This window comes from Danio rerio, chromosome 4 (genome assembly GCF_049306965.1).
Source record: "Danio rerio strain Tuebingen ecotype United States chromosome 4, GRCz12tu, whole genome shotgun sequence".
Classification (NCBI taxonomy): domain Eukaryota; kingdom Metazoa; phylum Chordata; class Actinopteri; order Cypriniformes; family Danionidae; genus Danio; species Danio rerio.
This window is the reverse complement of record NC_133179.1, coordinates 17,275,351-17,296,677: the sequence shown is the minus strand read 5'-3', so window position 1 is coordinate 17,296,677 and position 21,327 is coordinate 17,275,351. Positions and strand designations below refer to the sequence as shown.

At 32.7% G+C, this 21,327-nt stretch overlaps 2 protein-coding genes across 12 annotated transcripts in view; one reads left to right on the top strand and one right to left on the bottom strand.

Moving 5' to 3' along the window:
• The window catches only part of tcp11l2 (t-complex 11, testis-specific-like 2), a 35,801-nt gene extending 34,430 nt beyond the window's left edge, over nucleotides 1-1,371 (bottom strand). The window contains exon 1 of one of the 4 annotated variants that reach the window (XM_073945865.1): nucleotides 1,268-1,371. The gene's annotated coding sequence lies outside the window, so the exon portion shown is untranslated. The remainder of the gene's footprint in view (nucleotides 1-1,267) is intronic. The other 3 variants (XM_073945870.1, XM_073945866.1, XM_073945871.1) reach the window with 3 other exon arrangements.
• A 68-nt stretch (nucleotides 1,372-1,439) lies between these two features.
• Nucleotides 1,440-21,327, top strand: part of dennd5b (DENN/MADD domain containing 5B) — a 57,462-nt gene continuing 37,574 nt past the window's right edge. For 4 of the 8 annotated variants that reach the window (XM_009300252.5, XM_073945604.1, XM_073945603.1 and 1 more), the window contains exon 1: nucleotides 1,440-1,779. In XM_009300252.5, coding sequence (XP_009298527.1) covers nucleotides 1,671-1,779 — 109 coding nt within the window. In that variant the 5' untranslated portion in view covers nucleotides 1,440-1,670. 8 annotated transcript variants of the gene reach the window in all.

Sequence of the window (21,327 nt, the reverse complement as noted above, 5' to 3'; positions counted from 1 at the left end):
TTTGGACAGTTAAATAAAACAGCTACAGATATTGTAACAATACATTGTTTTAACCAACAGAGGGCGATGAAGTAATGTTCAGATTATGACATATGCATCTTGGCTGTAAGGGAAGGTTATTGTTGTTTATCTGAAGAACTAAAAGCACACTATATAAACATTTTATACTTATATATTGTATATTTATATGTATATTTGCATGGGTCAAAAACGTGATGCTTTATTTTGGTTTCTTCACAAAATTAAATTAAAAAAATTATTTTAAATAAATGGCAGGCTTATTAAATATAAGACAGTGTCTACACAGCAAATCCTTCAGAGTTAAAATAACACTGTAAGTATAATATAATGTTTACTCAGAGTGTTAAATTATAACACTGAGAGACAGTGTTAAGTGTTGATTGAGCATTAATGTCAGTTGCTGTTTTGGTTCTCCTCAGTGACTCTGCTTGTTAACAACAGGTGTTTATAAATGTTCAATCAACTATTAATTATCTCAGTGCCTCAGTTTATATAATTGATACAATTTCACATTCTGAGGGAGTATTGTATAAACACTGTATTTAACACTGCATCAGAGATTTTGCTGTGTGTGCATATGTTTCATATATCAATACTGTTAAACTAATGTTTTGTCATGGATTTAAACAAATAAAGGCAATTCATGTAAAATGAAACAATATGCTTATTTTTACCTGCTGTCCATATTTAATAAACGTGTGTGTGTGTAAATATATGATCAGACAATAAATGTGTAACATATTGTCATAATGGCATAAAATACAGTATAAAAATTTGTTTTGGAGCAGTACTGTGGTCCTTAAATAGTTTTTAAACGTCAAAATGTAAATGATTAGCAATTTAGTAAATATTTTCGACATACTATAAATCCTAAAATATATAACAATCATAATTTAGTTGTTTTTTTCCAAAAAAAAAAAAAAAAAAATTGCCCGTTGTAATTTACGGATAATAAACAAAATAAAAAAAAATAAATATTTGAAGGAGTAGAAATGTATTGAAAACACCACATGAACAAATACAATTATTTTGATGATGTTTATGCTTATTATTTTATTAATTTGTAAGCATGCTTTTTTCTTTTTATTCCTTTAAAACCTGTTTCAATACAGTTCAACTATTTGTTTTCAATAATTGTTATTCTTGTTTTTTTATTTTTAAATACTTGTTCTTTACTCTTGTTTATGTAAAGCACTTTAAATTACTATTGCGTATGAAATGTGCTATATAAATAAACTTGCCCTACCTTGCCTTGAAGAGTGAAAAATATTGACCTGCTTGTTTATTCATTTGTTTTTACAGATGAATCATAATATTTGAAACGCACAGCCTTTATCGGTGCGCGTTCTCGGAGAAACGCTCGTGCTGGCGGAGAAAGCTCCTTATTGGCTGACCGTGATCAGCTGAAGCGGTGCGTCAGTTCGCTCGCTCGTCAAAGCGCCTACAACTCTGAGCGCAGCAGCAAACGCTCCTCAAACCAAAAAAAACACCAACATACTCAGTTTTCCGAAAGTCTCTGCACAAAATATTGACGATTACCTTTCCCTGAAACCGCGTTTTAGTTGATTTCGTTCGCCTGGAAACGCTGGATATGGAGCAGGTTGGTTCTGAATAACGGACGCGGACAAAGCGGATCATCTGTAGCCGTGATGAGCGCGACTATGAGCGGCTCTGGATCTGCGCCCTGCCGCTTTGCACATTACTTCATAGTATGCGGATTAGACGACGAAACGGGACTTGAACCCGATGCTTTGGCAGGTAAGACTGGCTTTTGTGTTTTTGATAACACATAGTTGCGTGATGGTAAACACAGGATAGCAGGTTTGACAAACGCGAGCTGACGTGCACTGATTTTTTATGAGCCTTGATTACATTATGTACTCCTGATGTCATGTTGAAATGTGTGTTAATATGCTTGCTTGGGTGTAGTAGACTTCGTAGGTGACATGACATCACACTATTTAAGAAAGTGCACTGATTTTTGCACAGAGACAGGGACGAGAACATGATGTAAAAATGTATACAGGTATTAGCAAATTGTTTTGGGTTAATCTGGTCAACATGATGAGATTGGTTCAATCTTCAAGATATGTTTTTCATTCTATTCGTCTGGAAAAAAATATTCATATAATAATAATAATAATAATAATAGAAAAATTAACATGGCACAAATTTATCTTATATACTGACCAGTATAGCATTCTTTTCTGTGAATTGAGAAATCACTGGGATCTTAAAATGTTAAAAGAATGACCACATGAATGACCACATGTTTGTTTTTTATGCAATACTAACGTCTACAACATACATTAGTAAATTTGTTTTTATATCTTTAGACGATATGATCTAAAAATCTCTGACTACTGTATAGTTATTTTCATGGAGTGACTGCACAATTGCTTAAAATTCTGCAAATAATCTGTAACACAATGTATTCTCGTACTAAAAAAATAGAGATAGAGATATTGTAGAATGGTCTTAGAAGAATCAATGTAATAACTAATTACCTAAATGTAAAAAGAAACTGAAATCAATAGCGTTCAGTGTATCTGTTGTAGGAGGGATCAGATCGGTTCAATATTTAAGCGAGGACTGACTGGTGTCAACATTGAGCCTCAAGTCGTCAATAAAAACAATCATCCTCATCCTCACAGATTGATTGTCTGAATGCTTTTAGATGAATCATATTGGTGTCACTTTAAATCTGATGAGATCTGACATTCTGTTAATTAATATGATTTCATTTGTACAAAAATATGCAAAAGAAAGAAAAAATGATCCTACTCTGAACACAGTGTTTGTTATGATCATCATCTGTGTGCTTTGTGTTACAACAAATAGTTTGTAAGAGACACAAAATATTGATTTTAATAGATATAGATAATAGATAATAGATTTAGATAAATAAAATCTGATTTGTTATTATTATTTATTTCAAATTATTTATGCAACACCTGCTTGAATAATTTCACAACTTTATATAGCTTATGACATAATCGTATTGTCTTTATCGCACATATGCATCTGAAATGATACTAAACGTGCAGGTTTTTAAAGATATCACACAGCATAGCAGTTCAAAGTGCTTTCCATTGAGCCAGCTCACTGCTTTTGATTTGAGTCACTCATGCTGTGATTGCAATCAAAAGACTAGTCTTGGGTGGCTTGTTTTTGAGCGGCATGTGTCTAATATTATGTAGCTGTGGTGTTTTTGGCACCGCATGCATTATGCACATTTCTTGTAACTTGATTTGAAAGCATTGCCAAGAGCATAAGTGGAATTGTCAAAACAAACACTGCTTCTAAAAGCAACTACTACTTGTAATCCCAGTAGCCGGCCTGTCTACTCTCTAACCTTGTTTTTCTCCAGTCTTTGGCCTTGTTTTAACAGATGTGGGGGTGATCGCTGTACATGTTTAAGGCCTGGCACAGTTTAACAGGCTGGTGAACTGTGTGAAGAGCTAAGCTGCATGTGCCTGATGCTCTCGTGGATTAGATGTGTTGCTTTTAACCGAGAGAGAGAGAGAGAGAGAGAGAGAGAGAGAGAGAGAGAGAGAGAGAGAGAGAGAGAGAGAGAGAGAGAGCAGGTCATGCGGGATCATTACAGACTGATGAACCTGCTTAGAGCTTCTATTTTTGCTTTCAACAGAGGTTTTTAGAAGTTTGGGTTTTAAAGGTCAATAAGCCTGTGCAGTTGTCCTGGGAAATATTAGTTAAAGTTTATCCTCCAGCAGATGCAAAATAAAGTAAATGCACAAAAGTGTACAGCAGTATTTTTCCCTCGGTGGTAAATGTGACTGTGTTAGAAATAATGACTGTTGTCCATTTTTACCATGATTTATGAAATGATTGTTTTTGATGATAAAGTATGTCAGATTGAGACTCCATTAATGGATCACAATGCAGCTCCAAAATATGTATTATTTGTTATTTTTACCCTTTGACACAAGGCTTGTCACAATATCTATTTTCTTGTTGTATGATATATTGCACCAAAATATATTACGATAAACAATATTGTCATTTTATGCCACTCATTCTATAATGGCAGAATGACAATATAATCATAATGCAAGCACTCTTCCACAGAACACATCATATTTTATTCTTAAGGATATTTCATTTAATTATAGTAATTATAACAGTTTAATAATAGGCATAGGAATCAGAATGTGAAAATGTATATGCTAAATAAATAATAATAAATGTTAACAATACAAGTCCATTTTAAAAGTAATTTATAGTTAATCCTATAGTGTTTTTTTTGCCATACTGACACCACCAATAGAGAAAGAAATGTTGTGCAATCAGCTAAAATGTTGCTAGAACTGTTTTTTTTTTTATGTATGGGCAATGTATATTGCATCACTAAAAATGATTAAGCTCTTGTCTATGTGTTATTGATTGTTGTGACAGGCCTATTTGATGCAACCATCCATTAGGTTTATCGCACTTATCAGTAAGAAATTTGCAATAACTTAAATTCAATTCAAAATTAATATGATTTTTTTATTGTTGTTTATTTTTTTTTTACATAATCACGTGATTATAGCATATCCTATGAATATAAAAAGAGGACAATCAAAAAATCAATAGCAACCACTATACCAATAAATAAAAACATTGAACGAGGAACTTGATATATTTTTTTTATTCCCTTATTATTAATTAATAATGAATTGTTATATTTTTACATTTTTATTTAGGCCTTTGGCTTTTTTCTGCTTTTTCTTTATATACGTTTGCTTTAGTTTCATAAGTTTTAAATAAATTTTTGCAATTTCTTAATTTGATTGACAATTAGTTTTACTTCAGTTAAAGGGACAGTTCGGTTCATGTTTTTTCACCCAAAAATTAAAAATGTACTTACTATTGACTCACTCTCAATTGGTTCCAAACCTTTCTGAGGGTTCTGTATATATAAATATAACATAAAATAATATTTTGAGGAAAACTGATAAGCATTGATTTCTATAGGAATAAAAACAAATACTACAGAAGTTACTGGTTTTTAGCATTCTTCAAAGTATAATTTATATTCAACAGAAAAAAAATCTGTGAAGGGTTAGTAAATGAAGACAGATTTTTAGTTTTGGTCAAACTATCCTTTTAATGAACACAATTAAATAGTAATAATCTAGTTTTAATTTAAAACTAACAACCCTGAAATCAGTGTTTCCACAGACAGAACGCCCATTTCCCCTTTAGCGGATCCACTGGGAGACTGGTCTGCTTCCCTCGACCTGATAGAACAGATCTTGATTAAACAGTTTGAGCTTGATTAATTCACCTCTGTGTGTGTCCAGTGTCGTGGGGCCTGGGGTTTTATCAGCTTCCCAGATCACTCAGATAAGCCACGTGAACTGGCACAGAGATGCTTTATCCAAGATATCCCTGACCTTTGTCACAGATTGTCCCACTCTCTTGTCTGATCAATACGAAGTGTTTTTGAAAGCCCCCCCTCACTCCACCCTGATACACCTGTATTCTCTGATGGCCTACTTTCTAACATTGGTTTGTAATTCAAACCGCTTGAAGATGGAAAGAGCAAGAGATGCTTTTCCTGATATATTTTTGGCCCTGTTTCCTCCGCTCCATTGTTCAGAGTGCACGTTTTTTTTCCTGCTGGATACTTCAGCGTGTTTCTGCATGACTGAGTGCGCAGTTGTCCAATCCCAGAGGGCCCTGCTCTCATACGACCGCTCGCTTTTCAGCATAATCATCACCGCTGGTCGCCTTTTCACTGTTCTGTCTGAGTATTTCAATGTTTGGACTGTGTCGAGGTTAATTGTAGTGATCATTCATTATGCAAGCACATCGATGGGTGTCATTTTGAGTTGTTGTGCCTCTTTCCTTGATGGCAGAGGCTTGTAAATGAGGTGTTCGGCCTCGGCTGGGATTACTGTTGTTGTAAGGTTGAGTATATTTTCGATCTCAGACTTGATTAAAAACAAGAAGGCAATTATACATTTATATTTCACTGTATTACATCTGTATAGCCATTAAGATGGAGTGCATGTGTGTGTATATAAAGTGTTTCAGCCCTTATTTAGGTCAAGGATGGACAAACCCAAATGTTTGGTCTATTTAAAAAAAAATATACACAGTTGAAGTCAGAATTATTAGCCTCCCTAAGTTACTAGCCCCGTTTATTTTTTTCTTACAGTTTCTGTTTGATGGAGAGATTTTTTTTCAACACATTTCTAAACATATTAGTTTGAATAACTCATTTCTAAAAACTGATTTATTATATCTTTGCGTTGATGACATTAAATCATATTTTACATGATATTTTTTAAGACACTTCTATACAGCTTAAAGTGACATTTAAAGGCTTAACTAGGTTAATGTGGTTAACTAGGCAGGATAGGATAATTATAGGCAAGTAATTGTAAAACAAGAATTTATTCTGTAGACTATCGGGGAAAAATATAGCCTAAAAGGGCTAATAATATTGACCTTAAAATGGTTTTAAAAAAATACAACTATATAATAATGTTTAACCAAACTTTAGTGTTTGTTCGTATTTGAATCAGCTTTTGGTTTAGATAATGTAGGATTTTTGTATATACACTCAAAAAAAAAGTGACATTTGTTTTGTTTTTTCAAACTACTTTTAAATTGAGCTGAAACAAAACAATTATTCTAATTGTTTTATGTTCAATCCACTTAAATTTGTAAAAAGTTAATCAATTAATTTCTTAATGTTGTCTCAACACAAATCGATTTTGTGGACTAGAGCTGTGAGATTAATTGAATCACAATATCCCAGTTTGAAACATTGCGATTAGTTTATCGCAAGAGGCTGCAATATGAAATATATGTATTATTTAGTTTCCCACACCCAGAGCAAATGTGTGACTGCCAGCTGCGTGTGTCAGTCTTACTAATTGAGTGAGCACACTTTCGTTCTGGCCATTCAGAATTGCGCAACCGAACCACGACCACAATAAAAAAATAAAGGAAACAAACAGGAAGGCTCTGACAAGTGGGACTATGGTGTCTGCTGCAGATTAAGTTGAAGCTTGATTAAAAAGTTAAATTGTAAATCAAATCACAATATCTGTCAAAAAAAATAAAATCGCAAATAGATATTTTTCCTAAAGCGCACAGCCCTATTGTGCCCCCCCCCCCCCCCCCCCCACACACACACAGTGTAGTAAACAAACAACATGTAATCAGATCAAAAAAGTAAATTCTCCCTTATTATAATACAAATTTATACAACTGTTTTATTGCAAGAAAAAATACAAACGAATCCTATTACAATTAAAAAGTAAGCTAATAAAAATAAGGGAAAGAGAAAAATGGAAAGAAGAGTAATAAAATCGAAATGTACAAAAAAATTACAACCAACTGAATGCAGACAATCGCAATTAACTCTCCAGATAAATGTTGAAAGTAAATATTTACAATTAAACAATATCAGATAATAATTGTTAAAAGCAAATAAATCAACAAAAATTAAATCATAAAACATATTTGGTTAGAAAAATCAAAGTCTACTAGAAAAGGATATTATGCCAAGTTAAAAATCATATTTAATGTTTAAAATGTAACATTTGATCATCTCTTATTAAAGCATAAAGATGTTGTTGTTATTATTATGTAATAAACAAACAAACAAACTATGAATTTCTAACAATATTTCACATTACATTTTATAACATTGGATTTCAGATAAATATCTTCCCATTGCAAGTGTATTTCTCTTAACTGTGGCTCTAACTTTTAAAATATGACTCTTATTTATCATCAGTCTATTAATAAAAGCAAATGCTGGTACACTGTAAATAAATCCTAGTTGCCTTAAATTTTCAAGCTAATCAAATTAACCTTATGAGTCTATTAAACTTATATTGTGTTAAACTGACCTAAATGTAGCTTATAAAACTAAGTTTAGACATGGTTAACTTAGTTTAATAAGTTACAATGAACTAAAAACATATTCTGTCATGACTAATTGTTCATATAATTTCTTTAAAATGTTGCTTATTTTCCAGGCCTAAGGATATCAAATACAAATGGAAAACGAAACAGTTAATAAGCTTGTTGTGTTAAATAAGAAATAGTTGCTTTGCACGCACTTAGTATTGGCCATGTCATGATTGAACAATAATAGTAACAGAGAATAAACACATGAAAGGCGAAATTTGAATCTCAGCTTTGCACATGCACACATTGTTATGCTCCGGTGGTTTGTGGTTTCAGTTCCCCATAAACATCTTGCACCCGCATGCAAACCTTTATCTCATGGCATGCATCAATAAAACGTGTTTTCCTGTTTTGGCAGGGAAAGATAATGCAATCTTTGATCTTCCAGTCGGTCTCCATCATTCACACCTCAGTCTAAAAAGGAGATTCGTCTCCTGAATTTACTGAGGATTTAACACCTTCAGTGGTCATTAATAGCGAATCGACTGTATCTGATCTCTTTTAGGCTCTCGTTGATGTGGGCTGCTGCTTTTTAAAACACTGCATCATCTCTGTTTAGCTTTTATAGGAGTCCCTAAACAGCTTGTAACAAGCACTTGGGTGAACAAGATGCTGAGGGGTGCACTTTAACCCGGCCAGAAATCTGTCTTCTGTTAGTGGTTCATTGCAGTGATGCGAGTTATTATACTAACACCAAATACAATAACTCAGAGCTGCGCATAGTATAACATTTCTGGCATTTTTATAGTTAATAGTTTTCTAGATAATTAAAATGCTTGAATGTATATAGCAATTGATTTGCTTGGTTTTATTATTATGTTATGCATAATGTTATGTTATGCAACTTTTCACCCATTTATAGTCAAAATAATGGGGGATTATAAAACACTGCATGATTTGTGTTGAAATGTTCAAATATATATATAGCCAGCAATGACCAATATCGATATATTTCGGCTCAAATATTGACTAATAACTGCAATATTTTGAAATGTTTGTACATTTCATACAAGTGTTGACATTATTTTTGCATTCAATTGCTATGACTAGGTAAATAACTCGATTAAAAAACTGATGATAATACTTGGTTTATATGTACGAAAGTCAAATATACTACAAATGCAGCAACATGAATAGTACAGCCAGTTTAATGAACAGAAAATTATTAATTTCTTTAATCAATAATTACATTAAATGTTATATGCCTTCTATATATTTTCATTGAAATAAAACCATGTTATGCTGTTTTGATTACATTTAATATGTTTTGTTTTCTTAGTTTCCAATATTGATGAATAAGCTGTTCCATAAAAAAAATAAAAATAAAAAAATAGTTTATAATTTTAGGAGATCTATCAGCATTGATTTTTTTTCACTGTCAAAATACTTCTAACACGTTTTATTGTTTTATTTAGTTAGGTCTAATACTACCTAAAACCAATTAAAAAAAAGCAATAGACATCCAAACAAAAAATAAAAAATAAAAATATATATATATGATCAATCTCGACACATTACATCTCAAATATTAAATTATGTTTCTCTATAGTTTAATGTGCATTATATACTTGATCTTCAGTACATGAGAATTGTCTCAGTTTTGGCTTCCTAATGACACAAAACATAGACTGTATATATATGACCAATATCTATACATTACGTCTCGAAATATCAGCTGATATGATTTCAATATGTTGTGCAATTGTTTGTTTTTATGTTTTGACCGCTTTTTAATTTTTTTTTTATTTTATAAATGAATGATAATAAAATATTACATGATTTATGGGCAAAAATAAAAAAAGAAATGCATATATATAATACAACAAATGCAGCAATATGAATATTCCGACCAATCTGATAAACAGAAAATGATTTAATGCTGAAATCGACAATGCGATATGCCTTTTCTATATATTTAAATTGAAATCTAAACAAAAACTAAATGCACATTATGGTAATCGTTACACGTTTATGCTGAGTTGATTAAATATCAAATACATTTGATTTCCCATTTGAGAATGCATTTTGATTTATTATTTGATAGTTTAAGCATTTGATTTATCATTTGGTTAGTTGTTTTGAAAGTTTGATGTATTATTTGATCTTTTTAGGCATTTTCATGTAAATTTAGTTTGGAAAACTTCTATATTGTGGCAGTTTATAGTACATTTTATTATGTTTTGTTTTTTAGTTTTTATTATAGATGAGTAAGACATGAAAATGATCATTTAAAATATTCTGAGATCCATCAGCATTTTGTTTTTTTTCTTCGTCAAAAGCCTTTTAACACGTTTTATTGTTTTATTTAATTGGGTTTAAGTTGGATTTAAAGTTGGATTTAATTCTACCTAAGAATAATACAAAAATTACCAAATAAAACTGTGAAGTATTTTATACAGTCACAGACACCAAAACAAACAAAAAATATGATCAATATCAACCCATTAAATCTTAAATATTGAAGGATGTTCCTCTATGGATTCATGTGCATTGCGTATTTATTCTTTACTACATGAACATGGTCCCAATAAGAGCTCAAACATAGACTATACCTGTTGAATCTGGTGATGACTGGACTCTCATACTAATGCTTCAAGCTAGACGAACACTGGCCATCAAGTAGTGCATTGTTACACCGTGTCCGCATGACGTGTCTCCGCTCATTGTTTCTTAATGACGCTGGCCAGCTCATATTGTGACTGAAGGCCATAAAGAGCAGTGGATTCTGGGCCATCTGTCTGTGAGCACTGGCCTGGACACGAGGACAAAGCCTATGCTAATGTCGCAACACCTCGCCAGATTCCATTGACTTTTCCCTTCAATAAGCCTGAATTGGAGGAAAGCGGGTCAAACGCCAATGTTGTAAAGCTGAACAATTCTTCCTCCCTTTCTATTCTTTTTCCACCTTAGGGTATTTTAACTTTAGGGTTTATCATCTTTATATTTCTAACTTTCACTTTTTATGGTTTATTGGAGGTTTTAAGAGCATCTGAAGCGAAGTTAAATGAGATGAGAGTGGAGTTTTTGCTTTCTTCCCAGGGGTTTTCGTGTGTGTGTGAAGATCAGAGATGGTTGGAGGGCATCTGTAAGCTTGTTAGTGTAATCTACTCAGAGATGCAGCAGAGTACAGCTGTAATCTGCACAAGTTCACTGCATGGAAGTATCTCAGACAGTGGACTTCCCATCTTCACTGCATGTGCAATTGCTAGTTTGTTTTCAACTGTTTACTCACTAATGTTTTTGGGTTTGTTATGACCCTTTTCTTACAGGTTTGTTGCACTACCCTCTTACCCCTTTAAGAGTTTTTGTTTGGATTTGTTATTGGTTTTATTTATTTTCTGTGTTTTTTTTTTTTTGTGTTATTTTTTTGTTTGTTTTCAGATTTGTTGAAAATTAAAAATCTAAAAGTACGCTCTTTGTTTTATTTTTTTTCCTGTTTTTTATTTGTTGAAACAATTTAAAGAGCACACTTTTGTTTAGATTAATTTGTTTTATTTTTTTCCTGTTTTTTTCATTTAGTTTGTTTCATTTTTTTCCTGTTTTTTTTATTTGTTGAAACAATTTAAAGAGCGATTTTTGTTTAGATTCATTTGTTTTATTTTTCCATTTTTTTTTTAATTTGTTGAAACAATTTAAAGAGCGTACTTTTGTTTTAATTTGTTTGTTATGTTTTCCTTTGTGTTTTGTTTTCTTTTTGTGTTTTTTTTGGTTGTTTTCTAATTTGTTGTAATTATTTAAACAAAACTAAACAAAGCACTCTTTATTTTGTGGTGTTTTAGTTTGGTTTGTTTTTATCTGGCTTTAAAAGGGGTGTTTTGGTTTGATTTAAATAGTTTTTTTTTCCCCCTTCGACTTCACTCCAACATTTTAAATAGTTTTTTCTGTTTAGTTAGGGTTAGGGTTAGGTTATAGGGCTAGGTTCCAGTGGATTGAACATAAAGTTATTAAGTTGTCACCCAAATAATCTCAAGAATTGTGTTGTTTCAGCCTATTTTTAAATAAGTATTATAAACAAACGGCAGATGTCATTGAGTCTGCTTTTCAGTTTGCTTTAATAGTTTTCAAGTAATAGTTTACCCAAAAATAAAAATTCTGCCGCCATCATCTACTTGTTCCAAACCTGCTTCTTTTTTACACGATGGCAAATTTACTGAAGAATGTTGAAAAAAAAACAGCCATCGATTCCACAGTATTATGTATATTGTTTTGTTTTTGACAGAGAAAAGAATTCAATGTTCCAAAGCATCTTTACAAAAGGTAAAGTTTAGAACCACTTGTGCATGAGTCAAAACGAGCATTTTTTTGGGGTGAACTATCTCTTTTAAAGGGGTACTTTCTGTTCCATCATGACATGCAAAAAGTAAGGTCCATTATAAAATTATTTACCACTTGTGAAATAAAAGTAACCCAAATGAACCCCAAAACCATAAGCCATCATCACTCAACATAACAGATGATGATGATAATGATGATGCGTCCGAATACAAGAAAATCCCCACATCCATGTTCAAAGCAGAAATCCTTTCTAGAAGAGCAGGAAAAATCAGGGATTAGTGATTTTTGGCTGTGCTTCTGACACAAAATGAAATGTTGAGTGAATCAGACACTGTTATCTAATGGCCTGCTGTCTGTTCATCCCAAAATATGCTCAACAGGCATTCCCACTCTTTGTACTGTAGGTTTGTGTAGGATTAAGATTTTATTGGGCATCATTGTCATTAAAGACATTCTGAGGCATAAAGTGTTATCGAAGAGCTAAACTTGTCTATATAGTGTTTACATGGAATGGTTATTTCAGTCGAGCACTCTGAAAGCCATCTAGAGGAGAAAGTGTGTCCGCTTTGAGGGAATATCTGTCATAAAGTGTCGTTGCTGTAGATGAGAGCTGCTTAATGTGTTTGGCACATAAGCTGACGGCTGCTGAATGGGCAATATTTCTCATAACTCGCCAAGTTATGTCACATGCATAAAATCCAGTTACATAATGTCTTTATGGCTCTGTGTTACCCTCGTCTAATAGATTACAACGGAGGTGAAGCCTTCATCTTTTAAATGTGTGTTTCCATTCTGTGCAGAGCTAAATGGACAGCATGCAGTGTTGAAAGTAATGCATTTTTATTATATAAATGTTTCACCTTAATGGCTGTCAGAATGAGGATGGAAGCCAATCTAAATATGTGATGTCTGTTTGTACTCCGTGTACTGGTTGTTTTTAAGTTTTGTAATCTCTGGCTGATCTATGGTCTCAGACAGGTCATTTGTTGAGGGGTTGTGTTTGTAAGATTGACTGAGACCGTGAACTGGTCATGTTGACTTTGTTCGTTGACTAAGTTCCAACTCATCGGTGACCTGTGTCCTCAGATAAGACTTATCGAGCAACACGTGACTGTTTTGAGTTCAGATAAACATGATGTAGCTCAGATTTGTGTCCGTGTGGTTGAATATAAGGGTATATTTTATTTCATTGTAATTTAAAAAAAAGTTAATATTATTTCTGCTGACCCTTAAACCAGTCTTTCTCAACCACGTTCCTGAAGGACCACCAGCTCTGCACATTTTTCATGTCTCCTTAACCAAACACACCTGAGACTGAAAGACCTGCACTGTGTCCCACTTCACATACTTTTACTCTGCCCTAAAATTATGTACTTTTTTGTAAAGGAAATACTTGAGTGTGTAACAGAAGAGTATGCAAGCTTTGGGACATACTACTTCTTCCTTAACAGATCATAATGTTGCTTATTTACGTCCCCTGTCAATCATCTCGAGACATCATCCACATTTCTTTCATTTTTAATTTCCTATCTTAATTACATAGTTCCTGGCTGTGTTCTATACTCAGTTATCCCCCCTATGCCCTATCCATTTAGAACATTCTAACAATTAAACTTGGAATTATTAAAAATAAAAGCATTAAAGTCCTCTATCTTAGGTGTATTTTGCTTTCAAAACGTTTTTACAGTTTAGTTTTAGCGATCTTCATGTTTACAATTGTACAAATATTATTATTATTTTTTAAAATGCATGTGCGTGTAAAACAATACAATCTACACAAAGAAATTTTGCACAAACGTCTTGTGGAGAGGTGAAGTGTAGGCACCGGAGGCTGGAGAACGCTGGACATCAGCGAAGACCCGTCTATCCCCGGAGTCTCTCAGGAGTCAGACACATGCTCTCTACTCCTCCATGACCACCACAGCAGCTGCTACGGCCTGGTCTGGGAATGTGGAAACCTTGGGATCATCTTTTCACAGGTTTTGGATCGTTTCAGTGGCACTGCATAATCTCTGGGGGCCTCGGGATGAGTATCCCCAGGTGAATAGAGAATAAAGAGAATAATATTATATTATTCTTTTATAATACCATTATATTAATCAGTTTTTTAACTTATCATCACGGTGCAAATATTAGTTCACACCAATGAATATTTTAGGGTAAAATAAATAGTAAATAAAAAATCAAGAGAACCATAAAAATATTTTTTAAATTTGTTATTATACATTGAACTTAAAAGGATTACTATTCCATTCCTAAAGATAATCAGTAAACATACTCTTATATTAATGGATATTTTAATGAAAATGACATGTGCCTTTTTAAAAGCAGATTTAACAGAAGTTGTGAAACCCAAACAGTTCATTATGATTTTATCATCAGACTGCTCCTAATCATTACAGCAAAAAAAAAAATCACAAACTGTTTACTCTAATTTTACTTCAGAAATGTTTTATTACTGTGTTATTGCTATAACCTTCATTTTAAGAGTATTTCAATGCGTATATGAACAATTTAGCTAGTTTTTTTAAGTTTTTTAAACATTCCCTTCTACAAGGCTCTTTTCTTAATAATAAAGTAAGTTTTATTAAATATCTTAAAGATGAAAGACTCTTTGGTGCCAATAGCTTCGTGGGCAGTTTGCTGACATGGAATCTTCAGATTGAACCTCTCCAACTTCCTGTCCGTCAACTGTAATATCACAATAAAGGCAAAAAACACCAAATAAATCTTTAAAGATGAAAGACTCTTGCTTCTGGTTCAATACCGCTGCTTGCTTTGCAAGTAACTTGTATTAAAACTGGAAAAAAAAAAATTCTGAAAACTGGTGAAAATTCAATACCACACCATGCAAGTGAAGGCTTTCTTATTTATCTCTATGGGATAACACACTCATACAAAAAAACTGTGGACAGGCCAGGACTTGTTTTGGATTACAGCTTCATGAGGCAATGCTGACCATTTAAACCCGGAGAGAAGGGAAAAAGACCCCAATGTTCAATGCTCACAATGTGCCCGCTCAGCACTTGAAACACACATGCACGCACACACACACACACACACGCACACACAAAGTTACGTAAGGCTGTTGAGGATGGACAAAGGCTCAGCGGGAGACATTGTGTGCCGTCTCTTGCTCTTTCTCTGTCTTCCATCAGCACTTTTCAGATGAATAGAGCTCAGAGCGACGCCGTTTCTTTTTCTTTTTCGAAGCTCCAATAACACAAATCCAATATTCTCCTCCACTGCTCCAAGGGCTTTCGGGATAAAATGTTCACATGCGAAAGGAAAAGTGACTGCTGAAGTGAAGTCCCAGTGAGATCAAAATCCAGTTTTGTAGATGCTAGTCTCAGTATGTTAGTCTTAAGCAGATTGCGAATTACAGGGGGGTTTGGGCGGGATTGACCACCCTAATTAACGCTTGATATCCCTGAAGGACATCAAAACAAGATGTATCGGGGGGTCAGCCCTTTAATTGTAAGAATTAGCTTTAAATAAATTAAATATTAATAATAAAAAATGTATCATAAAAAAATGTACATTTGTCCCCCTCTATAACGGTTCATAACATTATGAATGCATAATCACGCCAATCAATGATAGGAAAAATATGATTCAACAGTCTGAAACTAGCAGTTCTAGAGCACCGATTGACATCTTAAATATTCACAAAACATGTTTATTGTAGGTGTTTATATCTGCATGTAGCCAAAAAAAATTAGACACATAATTTGTATAGTTTGACCGACATTAACCTCTAAAATAGTGACTAAATATCCCTCAAAACAGTAAAAATGTATACATTTTTAAAGAACGAGTTTAAAGAATGTAATGTAAATACATTCATAAATTTGACTCACTGTAGCATGTATTACTAAACTAATACCAAAAAAAGTGACCCCCCTGGTCTTCAATGTATAATTCGCACCCTGGTCTTAAGGATATCTATAAGCTGGTGTTCTCCAAAAACAGGAAGAACATTTGAATTAAGAAGATATAAATATTTAAAGTTTGCAGTTTGTCACTTCAGCCTAAAGGAGTTAACAGATTTTTTGACGTCCTCATCATATCATCTGACCAATCAGATACAAGACACTATTAATATATGCTTATACGCTTGAGCTCAACTACATTCACTGGCAGAGCTGAGAGAAACGAAATGCTGTCGTTTTTTTTTTTTTTTTAAGGTGAGGAGCTACACTGTTTTGCATGATCTTCATGTTTAAGGTATATTTACTTCACACATAGAACAAAAGTGCACACTTTGAAGCACTTCGTAGTACCTCGAATGATTTAAGCTTATTTAGTATTTAGTTAAAGTAGCTCACGTCACATTTGATACTGGATTTCTCAGTTTAGAGAGGTGTGATGATGTCAGGTGTGTGTGATGGACGCTCATTCAGCAGTGACGTCTGTTCATAACACAGAGGCTGAGTCATCCTGAAAAGCACTGCAGACACAGCAGGAGCTTCCTGTGTGTGGGTGAAGCTCCAGATCACAGTGTCTGCCTCCTGTTTCTCTCAATAATAAAAAACAATAACAAAAATAATCTTTATGAATAAATGACATATTTCTGGCATGTAATTATGTCATTTAAATAATTTTCCTGCCATTTTCTGGCTTATCGTTCTTGTTGTGTAAAATCTCTCTCATTTCATTTGAAACTAGCTTTATTATCATGACGAAAATAACAAACATGTTGACAAAGCATTTTTAATAATTACATTAAATAGAATTTATGAAAAAAAAGTAATAGTAGTGAAAAGTATACGTATAATAATACAATAATAAAAACAAATCAATGGACATTATATTTAATCAAAGTCTCTTTAAGGGGAAGTCATTTCACTCTTTAAAATGCCTCTCGGGCAGTATGCTCAGGCATTCTGTCTGAATGGGGAAACATTATATTCTCAAAACTGTTTGCCAAGCTTATGAATACATTACATATTTAGAATCACCAATAAAATTAAACAACAGCTGTCTCATTGGTTTAGTTTTGAAATGTCCGAATCAAACAAAATCCGCATTTTTCAGGTTGCTCAAGATAATGCGCATGCGCACTCGAAAGAAACAAGATCACGACACCAACCTCATTTATGGCCATGGTACACATCAACATCCTCTGGATAATGATTGTCAGATCACGCTGCTCTTCTGAAGTAATGCACAACTTGGTATTGATGGGGAATCTCCTCCAGAAATGGCAGCAACTCTTTACAAGTTTGTGGCCGTTTGAGCAGTAGCTGTCATGTGATGTGCGTTTGACAGGACAGACTGAACCTTGTGTTCGTTTCATTAATATTATAAAACCAGAAACTTTTGTTTTCAAGTGTAGATAGTTCATTTAAAAGAAGAGATTCCAAGCTTTATGTTGATGTATTTCTTAAGTCTGTGAAGCAAATATTTGCTGAGATTCAAGTGTGTTTGTTGATCACCAAACTGATGTAAAAGCACACGTATTGTTTGAGTTTTGTCCCTCGAAGAAACATAAGTCTATATCGATCAATGATTGGCTCCTGTAGTAGGCGGGGCTTCAATCACCATATCAACCACTACACTTTTCTCAATTCAAACTATAAAAGTGACAAGTCTTGTGTATTTTAGAGTCTTTGATTAAACTGTTCATATTTTATCAGGAACTCTCTTTCTGGGATGGAAAAATGTTTAATGTTTTGTTTTTTTAATAAAGTGTTGTATAAAGTATTTTCTTATTTTTAATAAATTATTAACATAAAGATTTCATTACTGTTTCTTTATTTCTTACTATGCATTTGTGTATTGTTATGTGCACCCCCTATCCTGGACGAGCCCCCATAATAGGATGATAATATATCATATTGTATCCTATTATTATTTTACACTTTATTTTGCATTGGAAAACAAATTTTCTGCTTAATTAAAAGGCTTAATTTACTTTAAAATAGTTTTTTATATGCTGTTTATGTATTTATTTTGATGTATTGGTGAAATGGGACCAGGTTTTCTTTTAATTATGCAAACTGGAGTTTGGCGTTTTCACTAGTGCTTATCAAATGCTATTGTATTCAAGAAACATCTTGATGATACTTGAGGCCAAATCGAAGATGTTTTTTCCATGCAGGCAGGCTCTGAATGCATAACTGGTTATGCTGTGTGGGCTGCACATGTCGATATTTCATAACCACCTCGCCGTGTTCTTTTAACACCCACCATTAAGATAATCTGCAAGTGTTTTTTTCTCTGTGGTCTTTTTCATCCTGAAGTCTTCAAGATTTCGGCATGTCTCACCTCACCTTCATGCAGGCTGCACAATAACACACGCTTCCACGCTTTAAATTCAGCCACGCATCAGTTGTTTTTATTTGCTTCTCCATTTCTGTGTTTGGTTTGACATTTTTTTTCGCTTTGTGTGTTTGTGTGTTTGCCATCTTAGCTTTATACCAGTGGCTAGAGGCTGATCGGCAGGGCAAGGATCCAGAGGCCACAGCAGCAGGTAAACACCATCATCATCATTCACCTCCTGCATTCAGTTCCTGCTTTTTATTTACCATCCTGCAGATTCCTTGTCCTTGATTACATCTGGCATTAAGATTCAGCTTAGATGGTCTACTCTCAGGTGGTCAGGGAGGACAGATTGACCCTGTTCCTGGTGTTGGTGGGATTTCAAAATGTATCTACTACAGTACATGTACTTTGTGTCTAAAGGCATGCTTACTACATACCATATAATGGACAAAACAGTAAAAAGTTTGTGTGGGGAAAAGAGTCAATAACATGCAACTAAATGTCAATAACTCGCCATAAAAACAAAATAAAATAGTGTGTCAGGTTTTCATACTTAGCTGTAAGATCTGATTCAATTAATTTGTTTAGTATTTATTATAATTTCATTGTGTGGTTATTTGAATTAGAGTATTTTAATATGTATTAGCTGAATGTATTTGACAGGATTTACATATTATAACATTTGAATATTCACATATATTATATTACAATTTTATCTCAAAAATTATATAGGTAAATAATCCTTCATTTTGAAATAAAGATATATAATATAAAGTATTACAGTCTAGTATTTTAGATTTATTAAATATTCATGAATAAGAATATTATTTTAATGTTTTTTGGTTAGAAGTAGAAAAAAGAAAAATCAATAATGTTTACTTTATATATATATATATATATATATATATATATATATATATATATATATATATATATATATATATATATATATATATATATATATATATTAAAATAAGAAAGTATTAAGGTAAATAATGTTTGTAGTTTATTTTTAAATGAAGACATATTTGAAATGATTACAGAATAATATTTTATATTTGTTTTATTATCATGAAGTATTTAATTATATTTAATTTTTATGTTTATTATGGTTAGAAATTATGGTTATCTTTTCATGGTTAATGAAGTGATGTAATTAACGATCATTTAAATATTTAAAAATATATTGAATATTGTTTAGCATTTAGAAAATGTTTGTGTTCTTTGAAATACTTTTTAAATGTGTAAAAATATAGATAAAACGATTATATTTAAAGTTTCATGATTATTAGACCATATTGGGTTTTTTTATATTGTAAAATACATTTATTGAATTAATAGCTTGCCACAAGTATTAGGCTATATTGTATTGTGAAAGAAACCAAATGTAAAGAGGGTTGGTGTTTGTTTTATTTCCAAATTACCGCTAGTTCATGTGACAGAACTGACTAGATTGATAATTAAAGTCTTAATTGTCTCACCTTATCTCAGTTTTGTTGTTGTTTTTCTTTTTTTTTTTTTTTTTTTGTTAATTCAAGATGTTATTTGAATTGGAGTATTTCAATATGTTTTAGTTGAATATGTTTTACAGGATTTTCATATTGTAACATTTGAATATTTAGGTAGATCATATATTAATCTTAAAATAAAAAAGGTAAATATTATTTTGCAATTTATTTTTAAACGAAGATGTATATTAAAGGATTACAGTATAATAGTTTAGATTTATTTATTATTCATGAAATAAAATTTTATGTTGATGTTTGTTAATTATTTAAACATATTTAATATCAGTATTTAGGAAATGTTTGTGTTCTGTGCAATTAATGGATTAAGAAAATAAAATGTGTAAAAAAATACATTTAAATAGTATTGAATGTTAATAAAATTATTAAAATCAATCATTCATTATTTGAATATATGAATATTTTAATTACATTTATTGAATAGCTTTCAACAAATATACTAATGTAATGCATTATGAACGAAAACACCAAATGTAAAGGGGTCAGTGTTGTCTGTTGTCTTTCCTTCTGCTTCTTCCCTGTTTTCTTCCTATTCTCTTTTCATTCTCTGTTTGCAGACTCATCACAGTTAAATGTGGGTCATTTGCCTCTGCTTGTTATTTTCAATCAGTTCCTGTTCTCCCTCTCTCTCCTCCTGGTCTTGTTTTTCTGCTGTTGTCCTGCTGTTCCTGCATCAGTCTGTCTGTGTCTGTCTCACGTGTTTGCCTGCGGCTTCAGTAGATTTCTCCTCCGCCTGTCCCTTCCTGTTAGTTAATGCCCAAATCACCGCTAGTTCACCCCTCAGCACCGCTAACAGAGTTTATACATGACAGAACTGACTAGATTGCTAATTAAAATCTTTATTATCCCCTCTCCCTCATGTTTACCTTATCAACATGTACATTTAACATTTGTATCATCAGTTGGTTGTCATTGTTATCTTTTTTTGCTAACTGCACAAGTTGTTGCGTTTATCTTTTCAAGCTAACTGTACATTACTTACATGCAACTTTTGTAAAGCATCTGCTTCATGTTGCTGTGTCAGAATCTTTGCTTGTAAAATATAACCTTACTATAGAAGGCTTAGTTTAAGCAAATTTGAAGAACACGATCATGTTTGTTGATGAATTTAAAGGGAGTCGCTCACCGGATGCGCTGCACTGCGCTCGCGTAGCCTACGTGCGTGCGTTCCCTAAAGCAACAAGAACGCCTAACATCGCCGACGGTGTCTGTATCCCTCAAAGTTGTTTAGGATTAAATGTTTAGAGATGGTTAGACACAGTGCGTACTTACGTGTGCCTTTGTTATACCCCTTGATGCTTCT